Source organism: Ochotona curzoniae, unplaced genomic scaffold, assembly GCF_017591425.1.
Source record: "Ochotona curzoniae isolate NIBS_2020 unplaced genomic scaffold, NIBS_Ocur_1.0 scaffold_2476, whole genome shotgun sequence".
Taxonomy (NCBI): Eukaryota; Metazoa; Chordata; class Mammalia; order Lagomorpha; family Ochotonidae; genus Ochotona; species Ochotona curzoniae.
In genome coordinates this window covers 6,754,044-6,766,206 of record NW_024467095.1, presented here as the reverse complement: position 1 = coordinate 6,766,206, position 12,163 = coordinate 6,754,044, and the positions used below count along the sequence as shown (strand labels likewise).

General features: G+C 44.8%; 1 protein-coding gene across 1 annotated transcript in view; it reads right to left on the bottom strand.

Moving 5' to 3' along the window:
• WNT2 (Wnt family member 2) overlaps positions 1-9,580 on the bottom strand; it is a 36,865-nt gene extending 27,285 nt beyond the window's left edge. Inside the window, exons 1-3 of the mRNA XM_041002301.1 lie at positions 9,498-9,580; positions 7,174-7,400; positions 1,835-2,112 (exon numbers count right to left, since the gene is read on the bottom strand). Coding sequence (XP_040858235.1) covers positions 1,835-2,112; positions 7,174-7,400; positions 9,498-9,580 — 588 coding nt within the window. The remainder of the gene's footprint in view (positions 1-1,834; positions 2,113-7,173; positions 7,401-9,497) is intronic.
• Between the last annotated feature and the right edge of the window lie 2,583 nt (positions 9,581-12,163).

Below are 12,163 nucleotides of genomic sequence, written 5' to 3'. Positions count from 1 at the left end.
AAGGGGGTCTGATGACCGCAAGAAGAGAATTAAAGACGCATGTTTATCTCAATACATTTGCTCTCATTAAAGTTCATATTCACTGACATCATACATCTCCTTGAAAAGGCCTGCCCACCCACCATTAATTAAAGCCATATTTGAAAAAGTCAGTGTGTGCACTTTTATTGCAATCAAAAGTAGCCTCCTAAGTTCTGCAGGGTAGGCAGGAGAATATCTGAGGCCTGACAGCTGTTCACCTCTAAGCGAGGAAGAATCATGTGATTTACATTAGAAGGCATGTTTATTCAGGGCCTAAAATACAATGGCTAAGATCTATGATGCTGAAGAGTTGAGACGTCCAACACCTAATAGCCTACTGAGCATAAATAATTAGCATTTATTTTGATAAGTCAATGTTCTTTGGATACAGTATATGACCATATACTTTTATCTTCCCAAATAATCAGAGAAATCTAACTATGTCCCCTGTTTGAATAATTAAGCAGCATACTCCTATCAAAGACACCACGCTTTATAACTTTTACATATGATATCTATTGTCAAAACAGGTCAATGTAAATTTCTTTCATCCAAATCATTGCACAAACAGTAATGACCAATAGTTGTAGGATTGCACAACCAGTCTATATTCTTGGCAGAGGTTACTGTAGTTTCATAAATTCATAAAAATAAGAAATGTTGACTTTTAAAGTTCAAGAAAGGTACTGTTTGTAAACAGTTCAGGGCACACTCATCTTATTCCTTTTTTCCCTTCCAACTTCCTTTAAATGAGATCTGTTCTCTCCAGGAATCTAGGAAAATGGTTTTCACCCAAACTAATCTTCATTCTTTTCCCTTTAAGTCCCACCAACCCTTGGAGACTGTATAATTTTATGCTAATCTTCCTTTCTATATTGCTATCCAGCACATTTCTATATTGTAGTGACAATAGGGAAACTATGGCTATCTCTTCCCGTTAGTTTATTCCAGAAAAATTCTGGTCAACTGTTTCATTACACAGTCAATTTATTCTTTCTATGTAGAGGCATATCAGGCAGGATTCTGGTCCTGCCATCATAAAGAAATGGGTCATCAATAGATCTGAGCACTGGCACTGAAATGGTTTAATGCTAGATCAGAAGAGCTGAAAGCTGAGTTCTAGCCCTTATTTTCTCTAACAACTTGCCAGGTGACATGAGGCTCTGTGGCTCCATGTCACAAATAGGTGCTAAGGGATGACTACTGATTATAGGCCCACAGCTCAGGAAGTGAGTCAAGACTAGCAAATAAGGCACCAGAGTACCCCTTTGGGGCTATGTCTTCCCTAGGCCACTTATTCTTCCAGCATTAAAACAAAACAAATCAAACCAGTTTTTATGAATGACAACTGCAACTGGTTCTGAAAGAGCATTTCTGAATAAAGAAGCCAACAGACCATGCCTGGTGAATTTCACAAATCATTTGTGAGAAAAATGGCTCTGGGAATTGCTATCTCTTAGACGCAACCATCCAGTGTACCATCACTATATGGGAGGAAGCTCTAGCATAGTCCACAGACTAAATCTGCTTGAATGATCGAGGATCCAAAGGGACTATAAAACACTTGACTCAACACAATGCCAAAAGCAATGGGTGGACTCCTCCAGCTCAGCTGTGGGAAGAAAAGTGGAGTGTGGGTGGGGATCTTCTAACCCAGCCGGTGGTATTCTTTAGAACAAACAGCCCTGTGCTGGGGGACGGTGGAAAATCTCTACAGCACTTTATCAGTGTAAGGAAAGTTTTAGAGAATCTCTGCTCAAGAGATCACTAGGGCCACACGGTCTACAAAATAAGCACCACGGCATTTCCATACCTTCCTGCCAGCTCGGTTGTTATGAAGATTCATCAGGGCTCTGGCATCCTTTCCTTTTCTTTCCTTGGCATCCACAAATGCCCGGGCAAAGCGGATGCCATAGTCAATGTTGTCACTGCAGCCGCCCCAGTCAAAGGTGCCTTTGCTGTCCTTGGTGGTTCCCTTCTTCTTTGGATCACAGGAGCAGGATTTTAATTCTCCTTGGCTACAGGCCCTGGTGATGGCAAATACAACTCCAGCTGAGGAGATGGCGTAAACAAAGGCAGATTCCCGACTACCTGCAACAAAAATGCTTTTCTTAAAAGTGGTCAAGTAGTACTAGTCCTGAAGAACTCTCACATGGTGACTATAATATTTGATCCGGCCCTGACATCGTTTGCTGCTAGACAACAGACTATGGGTATACACTAGAAGATTCTATTTCTAGAGCCAAGGTTCGTTCTTTAATATTGCCACCTAAAGAGGGTTCTGTTGGTTTAGATACCTGTAGAACAATGCTTCTCAAAGTGAGTAACAAGCATTAAAGACAAAAAAGACCTTGCCCAGTTCCTGGCTTTCAATCCTGGCTTCATACATGACATCCCACCTTTCTTTCCTCATCTTAAAATACATGCTACAATGTAATTGTTCCGTGATATTTATGGGGGGATTCACAGCTTCTGTTGGGAAAAACCCCCTGAATTTCTACGCATAACCAAAGACACTCATATGCATTTAAATCATAGACACTGAAAGACTGAATTCAGAGAAAGCCAGGGGCTGAGGTGGGAAGGAGAATTTCGGCAGTTACCAGCTCCCGGCGTCAACACTGAACTTTGGCTTGGCATCAACTTTCACAAGTAATTGAAAGATTGTTGAAGGCAATATGCAATATCCTTGAGTTACATACTATGTCTAACTATTAAGATGAATTTACTCTCTTCTGGAACACCTGCACTAATCACTGCTATTGGGAAAAAGACAGTGAAAAGCTTTTCTTTGGTTGTTCTTGAAGGAAACAAATTTACCGCCTATAATTAGACTCCGGCAAGAACCCTTTTGGGGTGCTTTCTTAGAATTGTTCTTTATTAGACCACAGGCTACTTTCACTTACAGGCTGAAAGGTACATATTTCAGTGCAATAACTACATTAAATTATTTTAATAATCTGTAGTAACTCATAACGCGCTGTTGTGGTATAGTGACAGATATAAGGCTCTTTAGGGTCCTTGCGCACCTTGTTTCTCAAGTGGAGCTGTATTTCATTGTTATTAGCATGCTTTTTTATTAATGGTTGCCGCAGCAAATCTATTCACAATCAAAATAGAAGCTAGACAACCTAATGCCAATGCAAGGCAGCAAACAGAGAAGCATGGGGTGACTCAATATGTCAAGACCAGGGCAGCTTTTGGAACCACGCAGCTGGGATCACAAACCACCTTTTTGCATGGAAGCCCTGCTTGTTTCCGTTTGTCATTCATGGCTAAAATTTATTATATGTCCCTGGCAATATTTGCTCTGCTAGCCTCATTATTAAAAATCAGGAAAACATATCTACACCCTATTAAATGGCGCTTACCTCAGCCTTCAGAAAAATTTCTCTAGAAACCTCTAACCATCAAAAAAATAATAATAATAAAATAAAAATTTAAAAAAGGAAGAAAAGAAAAAAGGAATCAGTCATCCCCTGTGGTCAGGTGAAATCAAGTGGATGGATATTTGGTTCAGGTAGTTGGGTGTGCTCTGTCGGATAGAAATGTGATGTGTGTGGGAGCTGTCTTAAAGAGTCCCAGCTTGCATTATCTAAATGGAATTGAGATATAAAGGAAGCTGAGTGCTGGCACATGACTTAATCAAGTAGTGGTTCTTAGATCATTAGCCTTTTTTTTTTTTTAAAAAAAAAAAAAAGAAATCTCCATTTTATAGTTTAGGAAAATATCTTTTGGATTGTTAACTCATTTATTTTCTGAAGCCTGGTTTTGGATTTGGTGTCCAGTGCCCCTGATTAGAGATACCACAAGGAGGGGGAAGAAAAACACTCCTAAATCCTTAACATATTGGGCACTAGTATTCTTGTTAAGGAGAAAGACATTTTATGAGGTGGTCATTTAGGGGAAATGCATGGAAGATGTAGGTGATGGTGTGTCAGCAGCACAGGAAAAATGATCGAGGCATAGAATTTGTCTTGGTGTAAGGTGTAGACGATTGCTTCAACTTACAGGTTTGGAAGAACAAGAGAACACAGTTGTCTACATTTCACAAGCAAAAATATCACCCTTCTAAGTGCCATTCAAATACGTTACTAAACAGCTGAGTGTTTATGTACTTAAATAAAAAACATAGCACATTGACAAGCAAAAATATCACCCTTCTAAGTGCCATTCAAATACGTTACTAAACAGCTGAGTGTTTACTTACTTAAATAAAAAACATAGCACATTGACTGGCTTTTCGTTTTATGTCCAGATGTTTTGATATCACATAGATACAGCCTTAAGATGTTTTCAGTTAAGTGTTTCAGATGAATCACTAAAGTGCTATGTGTGAAATAGTAGCACATTTCAAGAACTGGCAGTGCAACAAAACAAATTTTCATCTTTGGCCTCTTCTTAGAAAAATGGATCCTTTAAGGAGCCATCTCAAAATCCAAATCTAGATGATGCTATTTATGCCCCCTTATGTGTGGCTGTTGCAGTTTCTCTCAGTTTTGAACTGAAATGAAGCAGTGTCTGTGAAGTATACAGGCATTGTTTTTGTTACCTGGGAATGCCAAACAGTAAAAGCTAGAGTTTCTTGAAGAATGTGGGTCGTTCAATTCTCTTGAATTTTTATTTTAAATACATATATTTTATACACAAATATGTATATTTATGTGATATAAATATATAATCATAGTAGGTATAATTGATATAAATATAAAAATATAATCATAATATACAATATATTATATAATATATAAATATAAAACATAAGTATAATATAATCAGTAATAATTATACCAAACTATGTACATGTAAAATATATAATATATAAAGTATTTATATTTATATCAAACTTAAAAAGAGGAGACCTAATCACCCTATTGATTTGCCATTTCAAGGTTTATTCTAGAATTTTGGAGGCATATTCTTGCAAGAATATTGCTGGCAATAGTCTGCAAAGTGTGCCTGTGACTGGCAACAGTCTGCAAAGAGTCACTCAAAATGCTGGTTTGACCTGGCTCTGGCTCCCTGAGGCACCATCTCTCTACTGATCATGCAGGCTGTTAGTAACTTGAATGTCTTCTCTGTAATCGGTGTTTCTCCTTGCCTTTCCTATTAGTCTATAAGCACATTTAGGTTTCCAAAGGAGAGTTCTTTACAACTCTCAGATATAAATTTCCCTCCAAGCAATTAATTGTGGAAAATTTTAGATTGCCTCATTGGAATTTCCAGATTATTTTCAGATAAGCTGCTGCACACCAAATTCAGTCCTCTCCTAACCAATACAAAGTCATTACTGATGCTCCTAGGCGTTTGTCCACGTGTTTGGGAAGGAATTGGGCCTTGTGTGTACAAGGCAAATTGTGTAGCATGGATGATTTAAGGTTGAAGTACATTGGCAAAGCATACAGCTTCTTTGGGAAGGAATCTGAGGGAAATACTGGTTAAAAATCTCGTCTTTACCTGGGGGCTCAGACAAAGTCAAACTGGTTTAGTTTCTTCTAGTTCTAACCACTTCCTTGTAGCAACTTTGCAGTTCTGAAGAAGCCAACATGGCCAAGATGAAGATCCAGTGTTTTATGGAGGAGTCCCTTTTGCAGATACATTAGTACTATCTGTAGGATCATTGCTTTAAATTGCTTCGTTTGATTTGTGATCTAAATAATCTGTTTCTAACAGGCTTATTTTGTAAATGAGCAATGCATCTACACTGAAATTGCTGGAAAATGCTTGGGAGCTCTTTGAAAAAGAAGGGTTCTGATAAATGCCGAGAGCCTGTGCATAATGTATCCGAAGATTACTTGTGCTAGATATTTGCAAGCTCCCTTTGACAAGGTCCAGCGCTTTAATTGATTCACTGGTGAGCTAATCTAGGTGAAGTCTTAAAATTCCAGGCAGCTGAAATTTACTATTAACCTTTCAAAAATCTGCGATGTCATATCGAAACTCCAAAAGGAATGCAGAAGAGTATAGTTCTTAAACTGGAGAATAAAATTGCAGAATATCGCAGTAAATTAACTTTAGGAATACTCCAAGAGTGAGAGTACTACGCCCTTGGGGGATTTTAGACATTCAGTTATGCATTTGGCCTCATAAAACCCTAGGGCTGTGATGATTACATGATAGAAACACCCTCTGTTAAGCATTACCAAGTGCACAGCCTGGACGATTTTCTTCAGAATCATGGTGGTGGGGGAGTGGGCAAAAAACAAGTGTCCAGTCTCCTGTTTCTGGGGTTTGCACATCAACTATTGTGTTTTGAGACAGATATCCCCACATCAAATAGGCTGTGTTATTTCTTGGAGAAAGCTAATAATGCCAAGTTAGTAGATGGCCATTATTTGGAAATGAAACTTGATTTCCAATGAGCTTTCTCTGCAGACTAGCTAGTTACTCTGGCTATCAAAAAGTGATTTTTATCATTGTATAATGTCGAAGTCACCTTTAAAGGGTGAAAAAAATCCAGGTATTCTTGATTCCTACCCCGTCCTCCCTAACAATCTGACTCCATGCAGTGCAGCTGCAAATCAATAGGTTGCTCACCAGAGGTTCATTCATTCAGTGGTGGTAATGAATGAATGGGGCCTGCAACATACCAGGTGCCAAGATAGGCACAAGGACTTTGAGCTAGGTCCTGCCCTGACAAATACACAACTCCTCTAAGCAAGGCTCGATAGAGAGTAATTGAGGCTGAGGAGCTGAACAGAAGGTCAAAGGCATCAAGGACACTTGCTTCTTCCTAATTTTCACTCTGTGCTTCTGTAATCATGAGAATCTTTGGTTGATAAAAGATGGAAGTATTCTCTCTTGCTCTTCTGAAATATTTTTTCTGGGAGCTTTCAACCCTAGAAAGATAAAGTCAGAAGAACCCTTTAACTCTTTCTTTTTGTCTGCTAGAGACAAATTCTGAGCCAGGAGGCAAGTGTAGGGTAGTAGTGATGGGTAGAGCAAAGAGTGAATATGCCAACCTTAGGCCCTACATTTCTACTCCATGACTGGCTTCTTTGATAAGACTTTAGACAAATTGCATGGTTTTCTAGTTCTCATCTTAAAACCTGAGTCGGTGCCACCCAGCAGCACAAAAATGGGCTGTGAAGAGCCAGGGAGAAGTATGAGGAGGGGTGCATCCCTGGAGCCAGGGCAAGGCAGGAGACTTACTTCGGAGCAGGACCTTGCCAAAGAGGCTGTGATCCTTGTCCATGGTGTTGCAGTTCCAACGATGCTGGCGGAACTGATGTTGACACTCTGCTGTCCATTCGGCCACACCCTGGCTTATGGCACGCATCACGTCCGGGTGTCGGTGGCACAGCTGACGCTGGCGGCTCACCAGTCCGGGCACATTGTCACACATCACCCTGGAGGAGTCACCTGTGATTTTCATCTGCCTGGGAAGGACCGACAGAAAGGAGAGACATGAACAAGGAGTCATGACTTGGCATTTTCTAGGAGCAAAAGCACCATCCTAGCATGGGTTCTTGAACTGATAGGTGACTCGAGACAGCAGGGGTTATTTGAGTTATAGCTCAGTGGGGAATGATCTGGTAGAAGCCACCCCCGTCTACCCCAACACACACAAGAGTGTTGCTTCTCTTAGACTTGAAGCCAGGGCCACCCAATGATTCCAGGGTGAGGAAGGCAAGGTCTGCAGCCAGAGAACTGAAGGAGTAGGGAAGAGAAAATGCCTTTGGGGAGGATACATGAGGATTTTTTCTAGAAGACTGCGGTGGTAATGACACAACGTGTCTGAACTTGGCTTTGGAGGAAGCCAACCTTAGGAAGACCCCGACTCGGTTTATTTAACCTAGTATCTTAAACACTGTCTGTATCCATCTAATCAACACCTGCGGTGATTTCTTTTTATACTCTCCTCATGGGTATGGCATGCTTACTTAAAAAAAAAAACCTCTCAAATATTTTCATTTTCTAGCTGTCTTTGTTTTTTATGGAAAAACTTTGGGGGGGGGCTTTTCCTATTGTTATGAAGGACACTCAATGTTTGGAAGAATCAAACAATGTTATAGCTCCATAAAGTACTTTTTGAAAAGAAACTTTAACAACAACAACAAAAAATTACATCATCATCCCTACCCAGATGTTCTCTATTAGTTGTGAAATGTTTAGAAAGGTACCTTTTATATAACCCAAGCTGCCATAGGTGTCTTTTGAAGCGATCAAACAGAGAGAATGTCTTTTTCTTGTATTTTCATTATTTTATATGATCATAAAATTGTTACAGCTGTGACTTCCAAAAAATATACTGAAGTGACAGCTGAGAGACAATGTGACAAAAAAGCCCAAGTAATAAATAATGTTTATACACCCATGGACACAGAAATGGGCATTTTATTGAAAAATGGTCAGTCTGATAAATCAATCTTTGATCCTGTGTCAGCAATGTCAAAGCTAAACGCCTTTCTGCTCAAAGCTGCCTTGGGAGGGAATTGAACTCCTCTCCCCATTAGTACTCCTTGCTGTCCCTTCCCCTTCTGAGGTACTCTGTGTCTTCCTAAAAAGTTCGCTTCTCTAGGCTCTCACTTGGCCAAGAAGCCTTACTATTTAACCGGATTCTTGGAGAACTTGGCTCCGGTAAGCAGTCATTCCAAGTTAGTCTTTCAGTATCCTTTCTGAAACTCCTACAAGTGAACTTCAGAACCTTTACCTCCATCTCCTTCCAACATCAGAGAGTCTGGAAACTGGAGGGAATGGGGGCAGGGTTTCTGAATGCAGAGACGCTCTGCCTTAGGGCACCGTGCTAAGACCTGCCACGGTTTGAAGTTACATCACCACGCGCAATAAATCAATAATAAGACATCAGATCAACCACTGTACAAAGAATGGACGCCAATGAAGCTGCTCTTGCGGAGGGGGTGTGTGTGGGGGGGCAGCCTTTGGGGGCAGGCCTCTTAGACCTCTGCTGCCGGGGGCTGCGACTTGGCCAGTAGGCGATATTATGGGGCACTCTTCTGCCTCGCTTGTGAGGGAAGCAATAAGAATGTGAAACGACGGGAAAACACACAGTGGTGGTCTGCTAATCGCGCTACAGTTTGGGGTGGAGAGAGAGGTAAGAGAGGCAGATACAGTTTTCAAGGTAGATTTACACCAACCTTGAAAGGTAGATTTACATACATGTGCGTACACACACACACACACACACACACACACACACACACACGCACGCATCCATCTGTGTAGATCGCTCTGGCTCGGCTCTCTACTGGATCTGAAATTGGCTTATTTTGTGGTCGTTCAGCTGAATCCAAATAATCCAAACATCCTAGCTCGCAATCCAAGCGGCATGTGATTTTTTCCCCGAGTTGTCAAAACTAAAATGGTCTTCCTCAGAAGGGGTAGGGATAGGGCAGTGCGGGTTCCAGGGGGCAGTACCAACCCCTTTCACGGGCGGGACCCGTGCGGTCCCTGCTCCCCTCTTTTCCCTTCTCCCAAGCACCCCTTGCCTCCACTCCGGTTCTGGGGGTACTTACCACCATGAAGAGCTGACCTCAGGGCTGAGCCAGGTCAAGAGCAGCGGTAGCCCCAGCCAGATTCGACCGAAAGGGGCGTTCATATTAACCCCGTTGCATCTGCATCAGGTCAGACTCCGTGTGCGGGCGCCATGCGTGCGCCGAGCAGAAGCGCTCAGCGCTGGGAGCGCCTCGTCACGGCCGCTGGCGCCGCGCCCCCGCCCCCTGCTCGAGTCTGCTGCAAGTGGCGAGACTTGCTGATAAAGTTTCAAAAGACGAGCCGGCAGAGCGATAAAGGCCAGCCCCGGCCCGCCTCGCCCACAGCCCAATTCCCCTAGGCAAGAGAGCACGGGAGCTGTGCGCCCCTATCCGACCTCACCTCCGCACCCTGTCGGGCACTGCCGCGGCCAGAGAGGGGGCGCTGTGTTGTGCTGGGGCTCGGGTGGTAGGGTCCAGTGCACGAGCGGACTAGTGGATGTCCTGAAATGTCTGGGGGACATGGGGCTGGCACCTTGAGGGAAGCTCAGAGCAAAGAGCCAGTGGACTTGGCCCCATGAACATGCGTTCCAGATAGGCGAGACTAGCACCGGGTACATATTCACATGCACACGTCCCTAAGAAGGTGGGGATACGAGGGTAAGGGGGGGCATGGTGACTGTGGGATGCAAGAATCCATTCACGGCTTCGCTTTTCTCCTGCTACCTTGGGAATACGGAGCTGCCGTGCCTCTACAGGGCAAGGTTGGAGGGGATGGGCAAAGCCTCCTCCGGCAAATAAAGATCTGTATCCAGGGTACCTCCTTGCTGGGCTGAATCATGAAGCCCCTCTGGGAAGATCAGAGTCCCTGGGGCCTTCCCCACAGCTGTCTCAGACACGCACGGGAGACCTTGCGCTGTCCTCGTACCACAAGCCCCTCCCTAGCACTGCAGAGCCTGGAGATCACATAGGGAGGGCCTTGGGTCAGCATCCAGGGCCGGGGTCACACCTCCCCTCTCTCCCGCAGCACTGGGGATGCGCGATTGGTGGAGGTCCAGGGACCCTCAGCTCTGGACCTGGGTTGGGCAGAGCCCAACCGGAGGGGCTCCAGCCCGCGGGTGGAGCATCTTAAGCCACTACTGGCGTGCCGCCCCGTGGTTTATCACCGGAAAGGAAGGAAGACCAGGAACTCGCGGCGGCCGTGAACTGTTCCATTGCTCTTTTCCTGGGGTGGAGGGACCCGTCCGCCCGCCTTAGAGCGTGCGCTTGGGGGGGGGGGGGGGGGGGAGAAAAAGAGAGAGACAGACAGATGGGGTGGGGGCGTATTGTTCGCAAGTGGGGCGGCCAGATAGGCAGGCAGGCGCTCCCTCTACGCTCTCACCCTAGGTCACCAGGACCTGAGCGTCGACCCTCCCTAAGCGCAGTGAAGGTCTGGACGAGGCAAAGTGCAGGGACGCCAAAAACCTGAAAGATGCTGTCATCACCACCACTTCCCCCCAAACGCCGGTCCCTGGCAGGTCCGGCCCCTCCCAAGCTGACCCAGATACATCCCCATTGGGGTCCGGAAAGGGAGGGGAGGGAAACAAGTACTGAGCCACCCACGACTCGGGAAGAGCAGGGCTCTGCGCCAGGGCAGCTCCGTGCAGTATCGCCTGGCCGACCCAAGGGGGTGGGGAGAAGTTCTGCAGTTTCTTGCGCTGGGGCACACAGGGCAGCTGTGGAGGGCGCCTGCTTCTGCCTGGAGCAGAGCGCGTGTGAGCCTGGAGAGGGTGTGTGCCCGGTGCCCTGGTGCCTCTGTGCTTAAATGCCCCCACAGGGAACAGAGGCGGATGCTAAACCTTCCCCCTCCTCTGTCTGGCAGTTTTTTTTTTTTTTTTTTTTTTTTTTTAGGTGAATTTGCTAGTTTGGGACTCATAAAAGAGGTGATTGTCCTTAGAGGAACCTTAACTTGTGGAATAAGTTGGGGAGGGGGTGTGTGCGTTGGGAAAGGTAGGCAGTTGTGTGAGCATGGAAGCCACCTGACACTCCAAGTGCCAGCCATCTGGGCACATGGTATCCCATGGCTAATGGGTGTCAGAAACATGTGGAGTATACCTCCTGCCCAGGAGACCTGCCCTTCACTTGATAGTTGAAGCCAATGGAGTGATCTGAACCTGAGAAGAAGGCAAGAAAAAGGCAAGAACCATCCTCAAAGTGAAAGGGGAATCTTCTCCAAAGGACTGCCTCAGTGGAGGGCTGCAGGGAGAGCTGCCCCCTGCAGGGAAGAAACGGGTTTGGGTGTAATGTAAAACACTGAGCAGACTCCAGATCTGAATGAAGGTCCGCCCAGACGCCGCTGCCTGACCTGTCTGGAGGCCTCTGGCCCGGACCACTGGTTCTCCTCCAGATCTATGACTGTTCCACTCCCGTCCTCCACCCCTGTGCACGGAGGACCCAGCCCTCCGTCCATGCAGCAACCCTTCCTTGCACATGTCTTCACTTCCCCCATCTTGGCTCTACTTAATTCTCTTGATAGGACCTCCAACCTGCAGACAGGAGAGGTAGTAGAGAAAGACCTGGGAAACATCAGGAAGAAAGAAGAGCATGGCTTCGTTTCTCTAGCAATCAAAACTACCATAGTAAAGAACAGTTACTAGTAGATAATGAAGTGAATTGCACATGACATCAGCCTAACCATAGCAGATGATGAGGTAAGGAAAGACTGCGTTCAG